The sequence below is a fragment of the Mytilus galloprovincialis genome, chromosome 10 (assembly GCF_965363235.1).
Source record: "Mytilus galloprovincialis chromosome 10, xbMytGall1.hap1.1, whole genome shotgun sequence".
In the NCBI taxonomy this organism is placed as follows: Eukaryota; Metazoa; Mollusca; class Bivalvia; order Mytilida; family Mytilidae; genus Mytilus; species Mytilus galloprovincialis.
The window spans coordinates 69158461-69175680 of NC_134847.1; the positions used below are offsets into that span (position 1 = coordinate 69158461).

At 32.4% G+C, this 17220-nt stretch overlaps 1 protein-coding gene across 1 annotated transcript in view; it reads left to right on the forward strand.

Annotated features, from left to right (window-relative positions):
* Nucleotides 1-17220, forward strand: part of LOC143048245 (17S U2 SnRNP complex component HTATSF1-like) — a 28123-nt gene continuing 10903 nt past the window's right edge. The window contains exons 1-6 of the mRNA XM_076221804.1: nucleotides 1-78; nucleotides 4469-4621; nucleotides 5524-5896; nucleotides 6585-6787; nucleotides 7316-7485; nucleotides 8854-8956. Coding sequence (XP_076077919.1) covers nucleotides 4478-4621; nucleotides 5524-5896; nucleotides 6585-6787; nucleotides 7316-7485; nucleotides 8854-8956 — 993 coding nt within the window. The 5' untranslated portion in view covers nucleotides 1-78; nucleotides 4469-4477. The remainder of the gene's footprint in view (nucleotides 79-4468; nucleotides 4622-5523; nucleotides 5897-6584; nucleotides 6788-7315; nucleotides 7486-8853; nucleotides 8957-17220) is intronic.

Consider the following 17220-nt stretch of genomic DNA (forward strand, 5'->3'; position numbering starts at 1 on the left):
CTTTACGTCAAAAGGGGAGACAATTTCACAAAACAACGTCCAGAAAATTTACTTTTTGGAAAGACTTTTATTTGTCTTGTATGTACTCTACACCGTAGTAAAACAATTGCCAATCCCCCTTTAATTGTGACTGAATAACTACAAACTTCATGTAGAACAACTGAAAAAATATATAAATCTTATTCTACACCCTAAAGACTTGTTTCTGACCCCGCGGGAAATTATCGAGCCTGTTCGATCCCAAAACACACTCGCACTCTACATGTTTAGCCCACACATTCGACCTCACGCCCAAGGCAGACCGTACTTTTTTTTAATAATATGAGGCAGGCGTAACCTGTGAATGGGGACGAAGTCTGTATGTATTATTTTTTTCATTCAAAATGTTGATAAAAGAAAACGAAATACCGTGCGTAACGTTCCCGATTTTGGTTCTGTTGTTAGGGAATTAGCTGTGACGTTCTTTAAGTTATGACGTCATATTCGATGTAAACAAAAGAAACGCTTTCATCAGGTAACGTAACGGGTTTTTTTCATATCAAACAATTATTAAAATTGAATTTGTATTGAGATCCAATCTTATGTTTTACTAGACTGATAAATATAAAAAAAATATCAAAGTCTCATGCAAACAAGACAGATTTCTGCGCAAATGCGGGAAAACCGGAACAGGAACTAGATCTGAAAAAAAACGTTAACGATTTTGAGTTCATTAGTACAATGAAAAATTCGGGAAATTTTCCCAGATTTTTTTTTTTTTTTTTTATTGATTTTTCTACCGTAATTGGGGACTTCGTCCCCATATTAACAGACTGGTTGAATTGATAGATGTTTTTAGATGCATAATTTTACATAAATAGTTTTAGTGGAAATCTTGTTAATCCATGATATCTCGGCCTATAACAATATCGGACTATAACAAACTCGGCCTATAACATAATGGCAGTGTCTGCGCGTACCCGCATGTGGGTACGAATAGTCAAATTGACATTCGTAGGCTACGCGTACCCACATCCGGTTTTATAATAAAATGCAATCAAATCGGGAATTAAACGTGAAATATATACAGAAATTATCGATAACATGGGGATTTCGAGTAGAACGAGTGAAGGGTATGACAAACAATATTTTCGAATTGTATTTATAAGTTAATAATATATAATAAACCTTGCAAATTAAATGCACACTGATTGAAAATGAAATATACAGTCCCTGTAAACAATAGTCCTATAATATATAATATCTGAATTTTAAGTTGCTTCCACGCCTCAGAGGCAAAATATTTTTTGATGCGCTGAAGGTTTACATTTTCGTCAAACATTTTGTTATTTATTAACGAAGCTTTCATAGAAGATTATTGGCATTGGCCTTTGTTTATTAGAAATAATGAATAATTACCTAATTTAGGCCTTAATTTTTCCTGTCGAACTTGTTTAGAATTTTTGCCTCTGTGAATACAGGAAAAAATTATTCTGTAAAACTTTAAAAGTTCTTCTTTTCTCTGCAGCTGCAATTGACCCCGAGTTTGTTTTTATATACAATTGTATGAAATTAATCGACTGATACTTTTGAACAAATTGTTCCAATTCATGATAACTTTGAAATGTCTGCCCCACACGTACAATGTATATCACTCTTTTCCCATTTTAAGAATATTTATTAACCGAGAAAAAATGTTCACTTACATATATATAAATATTTACAAAACTTCTAAGTAGTTGATCAATTTTATTTACTAATTGCAATAATTTCTGTATATATTTTACGTTTAATTCCCGCTTCGATGGCAATTTATTATAAAACCGGATGTGGGTACGCGTAGCCTACGAACGACAATTTTGCTATTCGTACCCGCATGCGGGTACGCGCAGACACTGCCTAACATAATCAGCCTCCCAAAATCGGACTATAACAAACTTGGACTACTAGAAGAATATAAGTATGATCACAATGGCCGCCATGTTCTATGTACACACTAAATTTAAAATGATCTTTATCAGGTTGGGAACAAACCCCCTATATGGTGATTATACCTGTATAGAGGGATAATTCTTCTTTAGAGGGTAAAATTATCTCTCTATAGAGGGGTATTTTTGTTTGCACTGGATTTAAAGCAAATTAGGGCAGAATGGCATTCTCTTCTTATTATGGCAGTAACCTGGAACAGTTGATGCACCAATTGATGTACTTAATTTAATATGCACATGCCCAGTTTGATGCTTATCTGACTAAATATAAAATCTATTGTCAACCATGATTGAAAGCTGTGATGATCAGGTAAATTCTACTCACTTATGCCTCACTGAACAGAATTTCTATTGTTAGATTTAATATGAAAGTTAAAGGTCAACTATTCCTTTTGTTGTTAATCAGGTGTTCAGATAGGTATACAATAGATTGCAAGTTTTGTCACTTTAGCAGAAAACTGGTTATCCCAATTTTTAGTAAAGTGCATATGTTGATGCATATAATGATATAGATTATAGCCAATATAACTAAAAAATGCCATTCTGCCCTAATTTGCTTTAAATGCAGTGCAAACAAAAATACCCCTCTATAGAGGGATAATTTTTACCCTCTAAAGAAGGATTATCCCTCTATACAGGTATAATCACCATACAGGGGGTTTGTTCCCAACCTGTTTATGAATACAGAATACAGAACTCATCTGCTTTCTGTAAATCATTTTTAAGTTATAAAATACATCGATATTATATTATTATTTTAAAATCAATGTTTAAAAGTCACCAACATGTGTTAATATTAAAATTTCAAGTGTTATTCAGATAATAACCGTGTTATTCTGTCATTCGTGTTACCCTACATCCTTGTACATGATGTTCTTGATGAAAATATATGAATACCACAAAATACAAACTAAGCATGATGTTGTTTAGTCCAAATAATTATGACGTCTTGAAAGGCTATTATATTATTTTTCTTTGACTCCTTACATCGATGTTAGGCGTCAAAGAAAAAAAATATAATAGCCTTTCAAGACGTCATAATTATTTGGACTAGCTAGACGTTGTTGTGTTGTCTGTTGTAACATGTAAAAAAAATAGCAAAACTACAAAAGATTAGTTGATGGGCTAAGAAGTCCATGAACCTTTTAGTTTTGTATTTTATATTAATAAAATGTAAGTTTGTGTTGCAACAATTCATATATTTTGAACAAAAAATCTAATTTACTGTGAATAAACAGAGAAAAAATTGAATTGAACAAGTATCATCCATGTCAGACTGTCCTGCTTCAATCCAATATTATAGGAGCCTTGAGCTCCCTAGGACACTGCTTTTAACTTATTATTGACGATTACAGATTATATAATTTTTTGACAGGTTACCTACTCAGTGGTAGAACATCCTGGTACTCGGTGTCACAAAAGAAGTTAATCAAATTATAAACATATATATTTTTGTAACTGGTTCCATTTTGGGAGAAAGTTGAATGTTTTCCGATGTTTTGTCTTTGAATTAAAAGCATGAAACAGTTAATTTCCCCCAAAAGTTGTAACGATTTTAAGCTTGATTTTACTTTCTTTAGTAGCTCTTCCTTGACATAGTACAAGGATGTCCTTCAACAGATTAGGTAACCTGTTGAAAAAATATAAACCCTAGTCCAATAGTCAAAAGTCAAATTATATGACTCATTTTGATATAGTTTTAGTTTAATTTTAGAAGAATTTGTCTGCAGATTACAGGTTTTTATATTTCCACAGTTACATTTTTACAAATGTTTTTAGCAATCTCCTCAAATATGACTTGACAGTAAGTTTTATCTCTGCTATGTTGTTGCAAAATTTCAGGGCCAAAGTATATACTTAATTTAATAAATGAACCCTTCTACAATACAAGTTCCAAATAACAAAAATGATAATAAGAAAAATTGTACATCAAAGATTCAAAACAAGTCTTAGAAAGGACACATACAGCTTTCCTGTAGGAACTACAAAAATATGAAAAAGACTAAACTGACAAAGACCCAATACATTGTACTTTCAAAACTATTTCTAGCAAATTTGACAAGCACCAGATAATAAGAATATATATCTATTTTTGTTTACATGTATCAAATGATGCAATGACAGGAGTAGTCTACTTTAGTAGAAAAAGGAGAACAAATTTCACTGGTTCTTGTGTCAGAAGGGAAATTTTGTGGACCCTGTACTTGTAAATGAAAACATCATTTACAATTTTGTTTCATATTTATAGACTTGCGTCTTCAACAGATTCTGTAAATCAACAGTTGATATATGCTCACATTAACCTTAAAAATTATCACACATGTGCAACATTTAACTGAATTCGTTTAAATGTTAGTCTTTTACTTGATCTTTGTAAATTGTTGATTTTAATAAACAAGATACATTTTACATGATACATCAGCAATTTCAGTAATGATATTTTTATTGTCTCTATTAAATTTCAAAAAAAATCTGATTGATATTTAAATTTTGATATTAAGGGTGGCAGTATGGAGGATATAGGTTTTGAAGAACAGTTAAAACAAGAAGAAATACAGAAACTAAAGGAAGAAGAGAGCAGAGATAAAACTTACAAAGACAAAGATGGAACAGAGTACGAATGGGATCAGGCCAAAAAAGCATGGTTCCCTAAAGTAATAATTTTGTATAATAAATGCATTGTAGATATATATTTTCCATAGAACATCTGTATGTACTTTTAATATTTTTTTGAGTTTTATCAAGTATGAGAGAATGGACTGAAGTACATTTTGTAAGGAAAGCAGCCCAACACTCTAAAAATATGCTTTTGGTCAATAGCTTTAAGGTCATATGAAACAAGTTTCTTGATAACAAAATGTTACAGGAATTATTGCACCAATGTATGTATTTATATATTAGACTAAGTCGTCTATTCGTAATTTGTTTACAATCATTACAAATCCTCCATAACATACTATTGACAAAAAATATTTTAATCAGTGAAAATTTTCCTTTCTACTGTAAATTCAGAAATTATTGTGTGCATTTATTATTGCGATTTGTCATTTTAGACTAAAATGAAATTTTGATTTTTGGGATATTGAGAAAAAATCCTGTTTAAATTATATGAAAAATTTCAAAATGCAAGTTTAAATTATTGCGATTATAACTCTGTCACATTTTTCGCAATTATAAAAATATCACAATAATTTCTGAATTGACAGTAATTAACAACAGTGTTTTATTATCAACATGATCAAAGTTTACTAAACATAAACTTCAGCAATCAACACAGACTCATGGAGCAGGATTTGTCAGGTGTTTACAATGTATTTTAAAATATCATTAGAGAAATTGTATATTCTAAATGTAATTAGTTGTTTAAATGCAGCAGAACATTTTGGTAGCATGTGCTTTCAAATTCAGCAATCTGGCCTAAAATAATCATTTGTTTTAAAATCATGTTGTAAATTAGCTTTCTGAACATTCTAATAAGCAAAGTTGATATCGTTTGAGGTTTCTGTTCATGTACCTTTTCTAATTATGACAACAACAATTTTGATTTATTTTACAGATAAGTGAGGATTTTATTGCCCAGTATCAGATGACTTATGGTGCTCATTCAGCAGATCCACAAAATGGAGATCAACAAAGTGCAGACCAAAATCAGGAAGAAGACGGTGATGAGTCTGAAGATAAAGGGGCTCCAAGCTTAGAAGGTTTAGATGTCAATAGTGAAGAATATGCCAAACGATATCATGAATATTACGCTTACTACTATGGGGAAGATTACGTAAATTATTATAGCTATTACAACCAAGAAGAGGTGCAAGGTGAAGTTCAGGCAGAAGGTCAAGGTGAAAGTGAAAGTCAGGATGGTAATCAAAAAGGAAAGAAAAGAAAAAAGAAAGGAGAAAAACCTGATCCTCCACCAAAGCGTGAAGAAGGTACCTATAATTGATAATTGAACAAAAATATTATGGTGAAATTTTTAACCATACACTAATTATTAACCAGCCAATCATACAATGGCAAAAAAAGTCAAGGCTGTCCATCCATCTTGTTTGTTGAAGTTATGGTTGAAATGATAGCTTGATATACTCTAAACAATTTTTGGGAGAATAATCTAGTACAATTTTTTTTCTCGTGTGCAAGTTAAATTCTCAAAATTTACAATTACCAAAACTTATAAATAGATGTCATTTAAAAGAAAAAAAAACAGTAACTTACTGAAGGTTATTGGCCCTATATAACTTGAAAATTATCAAATAAAACAGTCTATTGTTAGCCTTTACCTCACATAATTCTAACTTAAAACTTTTGTTCATACAGTATAACATATTACTTTTTGGTGGAGATGTTTTTGTTACAAGGCAAAAAAAACTAGCAATATTGTACCTGTAAAATTTGTACATTGTATGTATACATGTTCAAAAGTATTTGCAATTTGAAAACAGTGATTATTCTTACACATAAAATACCTTGGACTTCCATATTAGCATTGCATTGACCAATGTTCTCATGCAGTTTCAATCCAAAGCAGATTTAGGCAACCATTCATGGATTTGATTTTTAATGCAACAAACCAACAATAACAAAATAGGAAATTTCAAATAATCTATTATTTCATTGTAGGCTGGTTTGAGGTTGAGGAAGATAAAAACACTAATGTTTATGTATCAGGATTGCCTTCAGATGTAACAGAGGAAGAATTTAAAACTTTGATGAATAGATGTGGATTGGTGATGTTTGACCCAGTAATGAAGCAACCCAAACTCAAACTCTACCTCAATGAGCATGGTAATCCTAAAGGGGATGGCAGATGTTGTTATATAAAGGTACCAGTATTTTACAGTCAAGTAATGTTAAAACAATGAATTATGGGTAAAAAAATATCAGCACAAATGTATTTTCAAAATCTCTTTCAAGTATTGTTTATTGACATGATATTTAAAGATAGAACATGTAAAAACAATTTTGTAAATTCAGAAATTATTGCAATATTCTTATTATTGTGAAAAATGTGACAGGGTTTGTAATCCCAATAATTAAAACTCTCATATCACATTTTTACAAATTTTATCAATATTGCAAAGATTGGAATCACATGTTAGTTTAAAATGACAACATCACATTAAGAAATGCATGCAGTAATTTATGAATTTACAGTATTGTATCTTTTTTTAAATGGCAAATTAAAAAAAATGAAATCCTTATATATAAAAATGTTTCATCTTTTATAGTCAATGATTATTTAATACCTCTTGAAATATGTGTACCAATCACATTTAGCCTAAAATTTCCATTACATCTATCAAATATCTGTCTTCTTTGTATTACACACTATTTGTATTTTGTGTTGACAGACAGAGTCAGTAGAGTTAGCCCTGAAGTTTTTAGATGGATCTGACGTAAGAGGTAGTACCATCCATGTAGAGAGGGCACAGTTTGCTCTCAAAGGACAGTTTGATCCCTCTAAAAAGAAGAAAAAGCTGTCAAACAAACAGAAAAGAAAATTCTTGGAAAAACAGAAAAAGTATTTATATTTATATTATGTCATCAAAATAGGATATTGATAGGATTCTGATTATTTTATTAAGGAAACTTAAACTGAAGTATATTTTTTTTCAGTATTCACTTAAAGAACTAAGACCCTGTTCACACTAGGAGATTTTTATCAATTTAGACTAGACCGGTTCACTTTATATCTATTTAAGGGTCAATGTTAACGCTTTGAATCGATCTTACGCAGAGATTGGTTTAAACTAGTATGATTGAATCGAAAATAACGTATGCGCATGTACAGCGCCAAAACTATCTCAGAGGTTCGTTGTTTAACCCATATTTCTCTGTTTACAGACATTTAAAACAAACTGAAAACATTTTGTCTTCGCCATCGCATAGATTTGCGAAATCTGTGTCTTCTTTTCTTTTCTTATGATGATTTTTTTTCTTTTCAGGATCCGCAATATTTCGTCGTGTTGTAACTTCGTTACTACAGATATTTTTTTTCAAAATTAAAGAAAATGGCAATAACACCTGTACCAAAATGTTAACTTTTGATTCAGGAGAAACAATAACTTTATCCATTTTTTTTTCAAGTGTGTGTGTCAGAGTATCAATAGATGAATTTTATAAATCAGTTCTATTTATACACAATGTTTACAGTTTACGGGTAAAAAGGTTAGATCGATTGCGTTTTTAATTGTAGTGTGAACGCAGTGGATCGGTTTAGACTGATAGAGGTCGTTATGATTAAAGATAATGTGAACGCTAACTGGTTTTTTTTAGATTGATTAAAAACAAATGCTAGTGTGAATGGAGTCTTAATGGTATCCATTTGGGAAGTTTGGCTTTTTCTTCTTATTCCATGTCACATTTGTTTTCAAAAGTATAAAGTTTTTGCTTTAATTTTTGTAAATTAATCCTACATTTGATGGTAATTTTTTATAATTTGTGCTAAAAAAGATTTAATTTCAGAAGATTTTGTACGCAAATAAAAGAAGCTCATACACAAACAACTAATACAGTAAGAGTTATCTTCCTTACAATTGGTTTCTTTCAAGGAAAATAAATGGATTCATGCAGTTTCAATTTTCTCTCAGACCCCGGACTGAAATTTCACAACTCAATTGAGTTCAGTGGGCAAATTCCATTGTGGGAGACTCATTTAAAAAGAAATGTGTTATTGAAATATTTACTGGATTATCGATTAAGCTATGGGTGTTGCTGTCTTAAGTTTCAGAATAGGCACACAAAGTATTGAAGTTTCTGCTTGAAAATTTTCTCTGCAGCTATACATTCAAGACTTTGTTCCATCAATTGTAGTGTTAAATATTTAGGTTAGAAGTACTCTTATAAGAGTTAAAATATAATCTCAGTAATTCTAAATGATTTTTTTTAGGCTGTTTGACTGGAGACCTGAAAAGAAATTAGAACCTGCCACAAGGCCTAAGAATGAAAAAGTTGTTGTATTAAAGAATATGTTCAGTCCAAAAGAATTTGAGGTAAGTGACATATATTAAATGTTTAGTGTACCATAACCTTATTGCAAAACAATCTGATTTCAAAACTCTTTTTAACAAACATTTAAAGCGACGTACTGATATTCAAATTGAATGGAATTCCATTTTGAATCATTTTGAAAGGTTTTTTGCCTTTTAATTAAAAAAAAGTGTTTTGCCTTTTAATTAAGAATAAATGCAATTATCTCCCCTACTCCACTGAAATTACAAACAGAACACTTATATATGAAGACTTAGAATGAATGTACTATGGAAATAAATTTAAAAGTTGATGTACTTTTAGATTACACCAGAGGTGAGACTTTGGCCGTGTTCACATTGTCCTAAATTCGGTGTTGTGTTAGTGTAACTCACACGTAAACTAAACACAATTGCGTTCCCATTGATAAAACTCAATGTTTACATGTAGTTTAAATCATGTTTTACCTACACACAGTCGATAGTCAATGTAGGCCTTGTGTAGGTTAAGTGTACACAAAACTAGGCATTTAGGACATTAGTTTTATCGTGTATATATTTAAGGAGGAAACTATCTTAGAGTAAAATTGATATTTTTGATAATTATTAGTTGTCTAAATTTTACAGATTTTATAGTCGAGTATAAAACATAAAGGCAAGGGGGTGGGGTGGTGAGCTATGGATTTTGTTTTGGAAACAAAAAATGTTTCCAGTTTTTGGCCCTGAAAAAAAATTTGTTTCACCCTCAGCTGCCACTATATATAATGCTACAATTGATTTCGACTTGTCACCAAAATTTGTCCTGAAAAAAATCTCACGCTCACGCCCCCTCCCCCTCCACAAAATATGAAGTAAGTAGTTGCTGCCTAATTTATTTGAAAAGGTCTTCCCGAATCGACTTGACGTACACAGAAATATTCGCCACTGGTCTTTACTAAAAAAACGATTCACGCATAAATGCATGACTAAAAAAAGTGTGAGGTAAATGATATGTTTGTCTAGTATCTCAGTTCCGTTAAATAACACGTAAAATAAATTTAAAAAAACCGTTACCCTATTCCTTTATACCAAATACTCCTTGGAGAAGAAATACCATTTGAAACGAACAGAAAAGATAAAAATGTAGTGATCCCTAATATCTCAATCCTTTTTTTTTCGGCTGTAAGCACGCTGTTGCAGCTAACGTTTTCTAATGCGTTATCGAGACATATCTAGTATATTCAAACTACTGCAAATTATAAAAATGGCTTTCTTTAAGTAGCAACCACTTAACTTAAAAAAAGGGGGAGGGTTATTTTTTTTTTTTATCTGAGTCAGATTTTTTTTCGCGCGTACGTTTTTATTCCATTTTTTTTCGATGCTGGTGATCAAATACTTTTTTTGTAATATTTAACACTATAATGTATGGGGAAACTCTTGATTCAGAATAATTTTTGTTATCATCTGTATGACCATTTTGTTTTTATCAAATTGGGGATCGGAATATTTCCATTCCCATCCCCCACCCCCCCTTTTGAAGTCAAATGGTTGTTCCCTTACCGCTAGAAAAAATTTCCAAAAATTTTGAACTCAGTTCTACGTAATGAACATTTAAATGACATATAGTTTACAAGTGGGAACAAATCTTATGTACAGGTAGCTAAACAAGGTGTATAGATGTGAACAAATGTAATGTGAAACCAGTGTACACTACACTAAACTAATTGTAAACATGTTTACTCTACACGGCGTTTGGTGTGAACACGGCCTTAGTCTTTATGTATTTCTTGTGTAGTATAGTTTTAAATTTTAGCTCACCTGGCCTCAAGGGCCAAGTGAGCTTTTCTCATCACTTGGCGTCCGGCGTCGTCTGTCTTTGTCCCATGTTGTCGCTAACTTTTCTTCTCCTCTAAAACTACTAGGCCAAATTTAACCGAGCTTGGCCACAATCATCATTAGGGTATCCAGTTTTAAGAATGTGTCCGGTGAACTGGTCAACCAACCATGATGGCCATCATGGCTAAAAATAGTACATAGGGGTAAAATGTAGATTTTGGCTTATATCTCTGAAACCAAAGCATTTAGAGCAAATCTTAAATGTGGGTATTTTATGTATTTTAAAGTGTTTATCAGGTCAAGATCTATCTGCCCTGAAATTTTCAGATAAATTGGACAACCCATTGTTGGGTTGTTGCCCCTGAATTGATAATTTAAAGGAAATTTTGCAGTTTTTATATGACCGCAAAAATTGAAAATGTTTTGGTCGTATATAGGTATCACGTTGGCGTCTGCGTTGTCACCGTTCCAACAATTTAGGAATTAAGGGCCAAAAAAGGGCCGAAATAAGCATTATTCTTGGTTTTCGCACACAATAACTTTAGTTTATAAGTAAATAGAAATCAATGAAATTTAAACACAAGGTATATGACCACAAAAGGAAGGTTGGGATTGATTTTGGGAATTGAGGTCCCAACAGTTTAGGAATTAGGGACCAAAAAGGGGCGCAAATAAGCATTTATCTTGGTTTTCGCACCATAACTTTAGTATAAGTAAATAGAAATCTATGAAATTTAAACACAAGGTTTTTGACCATAAAAGGAAGATTGGGATTGATTTTGGGAGTTTTGGTCCCAACAGTTTAGGAATAAGGGACCCAAAGGGTCCAAAGTTAAACTTTCATCAAAAATTGAATAATTGGGGTTCTTTGATTTGCCAAATCTAACTGTGTATGTAGATTCTTATTTTTTGGCCCCGTTTTCAAATTGGTCTACATTAAGGTCCAAAGGGTCCAAAATTAAACTTAATTTGATTTTAACTAAAATTGAATCCTTGGGGTTCTTTGATATGCTGAATCTAAAAATGTACTTAGATTTTTGATTATTGGCCCAGTTTTTAAGTTGGTCCAAATCAGCGTCCAAAATTAAACTTTGTTTGGTTTCATTAAAAATTGAATAATTGGGGTTCTTTGATATGCCAAATCTAACTGTGTATGTAGATTCTTAATTTTTGGTCCCGTTTTCAAATTGGTCTACATTAAGGTCCAAAGGGTCCAAAATTAAACTAAGTTTGATTTTAACAAAAATTGAATTCTTGGGCTTCTTTGATATGCTGAATCTAAACATGTACTTAGTTTTGATTATGGGCCCAGTTTTCAAGTTGGTCCATATCAGGATCCAATATTATTATATTAAGTATTGTGCAATAGCAAGAAATTTTCAATTGCACAGTATTCAGCAATAGCAAGAAATCTTCAATTGCACAGTATTGTGCAATAGCAAGAATTTTTCAATTGCACAGTATTGTGCAATAGCAAGAAATCTTCAATTGCACAGTATTGTGCAATAGCAAGTATTTTCAATTGCACAGTATTGCACAATAGCAAGTATTTTCAATTACACAGTATTGCGAAATAGCAAGAAATATCTAATTGCACAATATTGCGCAATAGCAAGTTTTCAATTGGAGTTATCTTTCTTTGTCCAGAATAGTAGTTGAATCAACTTAAATCATTGTTTTATACAATATACAATGTATATTCACTTTTACTACCAACTGATAAATTAAAACAAACTTTACCTTTCAGTGATAACAAGCACTTTTTTTTACATTTTAATATTTTATGATATGTATTTAAATGAGTTGTTATTGTTGCAAACTCCATTAGAAATTTGAATAAAGATCAGTTTTGGAATAAGGGAAAGGGGCATGTGAAAAAAAAATTGGGTTGGAGGGTGTTCAATTTTTCTCATTTCAGATTTCATAAATAAAAAGAAAATTTCTTCAAACATTTTTTTGAGAGGATTAATATTCAACAGCATAGTGAATTGCTCAAAGGCAAAACAAATTTAAGTTCATTAGACCACATTCATTCTGTGTCAGAAACCTATGCTGTGTCAACTATTTAATCACAATCCAAATTTAGAGCTGAATCCAGCTTGAATGTTGTGTTCATACTTGCCCCAACTGTTCGAGGTTCAACCTCTGCGGTCGTATAAAGCTGCACCCTGTGGAGCAACTGGTTGGTTTTTATCTTGAATTTTATTATAGATAGAGATAAACTGTAAACAGCAGTAATGTTCAGCAAAATAAGATCTACAAATACAGGGCCGTAACTAGCCTCTTTTAAATGTGAGGCAAAATATGTTAGCTGAGCGTAGCGAGGGGTCCGTTGGCCGCTCAAGGCACCCAGAAGCTCTGAGAAAAATAACGCAAAATCGTGCATTCTGAGCATTTCCAGGACTCTTTCTTACATTGAAACACTATTGATTTTCATCTATTTTTTTTTTCGACAATCTTCTGGTCTCAAAGCAAGTATATAGACGCATTGTAATTGAAGACTTTTAAGGATTTATGGACAATATTAAAAGACCGATATGCAGGATAAAGCAAACATCGTTATTCTCATAATCATTAATACAAAATCTGTCTGTTCTGTTCTTTTGTTTGTATTGTGTATAGACTTTGGTGATCTTTTTAGGACTAGATTTAAATACAGTGCAGTATTATACTTTAAGTACTGCTTAAGTCGACACTAGGGAACATCTTGACCTTGTTTAATGGTATTAATGATTATTTCAGTGTTGAAGACCCACGTCAGCGACTTTCAAAATGAAGAACAGGAATAAAAACCCTGACCATTGATAATATGTAATTTTTCTATGCCTTGTGTGCGATTAATTCCCGTACACGTATCCATATTCCTTTATTTTCTATTAAAGGGTCTGAACAGACTTAATTTACTAAATTTTATCATCGGTTAGGACATCATTCGTAAATATAGCTCAACATGCAGACTTCTTATACGTTCAGATATTTCACATCCAATATTTTATGGAAATATTCTTTATAAAGCACAAAAATGTCAGTATTCACCTCAGAAGCTAACAAAACCTTTAAATAGACTTATTAAGAGGGGATATAGTTCCGATACTGTTGTCAGGTCATTAAAGATTGCATATTTTGGCGTTAATATTGATTCACTTATAGGGTCTTTGCATCGGAACTAAACACATTTATTCTTAATAAACTAGTTGTTGGCATGACACGGGTTATGTTCTTCTCATATATGTTATGATGGTATGATACTCATAGGCGGATCCAGGGGGGGGGGGGAATTTGGTTGATTATATAGGGAATCATTGAAGCATGACTGGAGCGGGCCCCCTCTTAGGTCAGTCAGCGGGCCCCCCTTAGGAAAAGTTCTGGATCCGCCACTGATACTAAACCCCTAACGGGGAGGATTGTGCCTGATATTCATATGACAAAGACATAATTTTTCAATCAGTTTAATTGGGGTCCGGAGCTCAGCCGTGGCATGTCAGTTAACTGCTAGTAGTCTGATGTTATTTATGTATTATTGTCATTTTGTTTTTTTTCTTTGGTTACATCTTCTGACATCAGACTCGGACTTCTCTTGAACTGAATTTTAACTTAGTGTGCGTATTGTTATGCGTTTACTTTTCTGCATTGGCTAGAGGTATAGGGGGAGGTTGAGATCTCACAAACATGTTTAACCCCGCCGCATTTTTGCGCCTGTCCCAACTCCAGGAGCCTCTGGCCTTTGTTAGTCTTGTATCATTTTAACTTTTAGTTTCTTGTGTACAATTTGGAGTTTAGTATGGTGTTCATTATCACTGAACCAGTATATATTTGTTTAGGGGCCAGCTGAAGGACGCCTCCGGTGCGAGAATTCTCGTTGCATTGAAGACCTGTTGGTGACCTTCTGTCGTTGTCTGCTCTATGGTCGGGTTGTTGTCTCTTTGGCACATTCCCCATTTCCATTCTCAATTTTATACTCCATTTTTAAGACGAACTGTCTAATGTTAGAGGTCTTATGGCAAAACATTGTATTTTTTTTCAACTGATTTGAAGCCGAAAGATGTCAGCTATCTAGTTTTATTTACAAAAAAAGAGTCATTTTTGTATTCTTTGATATTTAGTTCAATTCTCCACGAAGAAACGACCAATTATTCTGTGTCAAGTAGCTATATATATATAGCTTCGTATAGTCTTAAATATTTTTTGCGCAATGTCTGGACATCGGTGGACATGCAACATTGCCAAATCACACATTTACAAATGCGATACAACACTTAGACTATAGTCATAAAGTAGGACAATAAAGAACAAAGACAAACCCGGGTACAAATAAGACATATGGATCACGAAAAACATGCAGGGGTGACATCAGAGAGTGAAGAGAACTTTCTTCTTGTAAGACACTTGCCGTGAAAACAATTTGATATGAAGAAAAGCTTTTGTTTCAACTTTTTTTTCCTTACATTTCCAGCATGAGGCATTTGCCTCATTTGCCTCCATGTAGTTACGGCCCTGAAATAAGTCAACATGACCAAAATGGTCAGTTGTTCCCATTAGGAGTTATTGTCCTTTATAGTCAATTTTTAACAATTTTCAGAAATGTTTGTAATCTTTACAAAAATCTTCGTCTCTGAAACTACTGAGTCAAATTTAACCAAACTTGTCCACAATCATCATTAGGGTATCTAGTTTAAAATGTGTCTAATGACCCCGCCCAGCAAACAAGATGGCAGACATGGCTAAAAATAGTACATAGGGTAAAATGTAGTTTTTGGCTTATATCTCTGAAATCAAAGCATTTAGAGCAAATCTGATGGAATAAAATTGGGAAATAGGTCAAGATCTATCTGCCCTGCAATTTTCAGACCAATCAGGCAACCTGTTGTTGGGTTGCTGCCCCTGAATTGGTAATTTTAAGAAAATTTTGAAGCTTTTGGTCCCTACAATGTATCTTGAATATTATTATAGATAGAGATAAACTGTAATTCTAATATGACGACCTATTATCATCAACCAGTATAATCACAATATATCTACCTTTAGAGCTAACACAGTAATACACAAAAAACGGCTGTTCTGCATTACGACCAACTTATTTATACTGCCAGATATTCTCAATTTTTGACATCAAAACCCCCAGTTTATGTAGGCCAAGATTCACATACAATATATTTATCTCTATTCTACAGCAAAATGAATAAATTAGTCCATTTCAATTCATTTTTCATGGTAAAATTTCATAAATCGAAAACTCAGGGAAATTATGTTATTGTCTTGATATGGCAACGAAACAAGGGGATGTCACAAGTATTTTTCGGTAAACAAAAAATTAAATGTAGATGCAGGGCATTTCAGTTTCTTGTATGCCTCAGATCGAATAAAATTACATTGGAAGAAAATATATAAGTGAAAAATGCGATTATAAAAAAATAATCATTGAATTATATAATTTTACTAATATTATCAAAATTGGGTAAAAGGGAACAGCCAAAACAGTATCGTATGTATAGGGCTTTCACGGTTAACAAAATTACCAAATTTGTCCTTTTTATAGAATCAAAATAATTCATGACAGCCGTAGATTTGTTTTCATTTCATCATGGGTTGGGCATTTATATTCGATTATTTTACCAAGGCTCTGGTTAAAATAATCGAATTTAAATGCCCAACCCATGGCTAAATGAAAAAAAATCTACGGCTGCCATGAATTAATTCTTAAACAGCAATAATGTACAGCAAAGAAAGACCTACAAGTAAGTCAACATGACCAAAATGGTCAATAGACCCCTTAAGGAGTTATTGCACTTTATAGTCAATTTTTAACAATTTTCATAAATCTTGTAAATTTTTCCAAAATATTTTCCACTGAAACAACTGGGCCAAGTTCATTATAGACAGAGTTAATTGTAAGCAGCAAGAATGTTCAGAAAAGTAAGATCTACAAACACATCACCATCACCAAAACACAATTTTGTCATAAATCCATCTGTACTAAGGTGTCAGATTAGGCAGGTTACGCTATCATAATAATTAGTGATTTTGAACCCTTTCTGTCTCACCATGACAAAGTCAAAAAGCGAGATATCAGTTTGCTGTTTCCAGCGGCGGCGGTAGCAGTGGCGTTGTCATCAACAATAAGTTGCAATAAATTGTTTCCCAATCCACTATAAACATGATAAATAAATATGTTTAAATTAAATTAACAATGTATTAGTTTGTGATTAGGTCTAGTTTATGGTGAACCACAAGTGGTAGGTCTATCAGATTTGGTATTCAGTTGTATAATCATTGGCACATCTCATTTCCATGGATACTTTTTGGCCCTCCCCCCTCAGTTATGGTCTATCGACTTTGAAACTATTGTTTAGTTAAATATAATAGTTTGCGATTAGGTCAGTTTATGGGGAACCACAAGTGGTAGGTCAATGCTATTTGGTATTAAGTTGTATTAGCATTTGCATATCTCATTACCATGGATTTTTTTGGCTCTG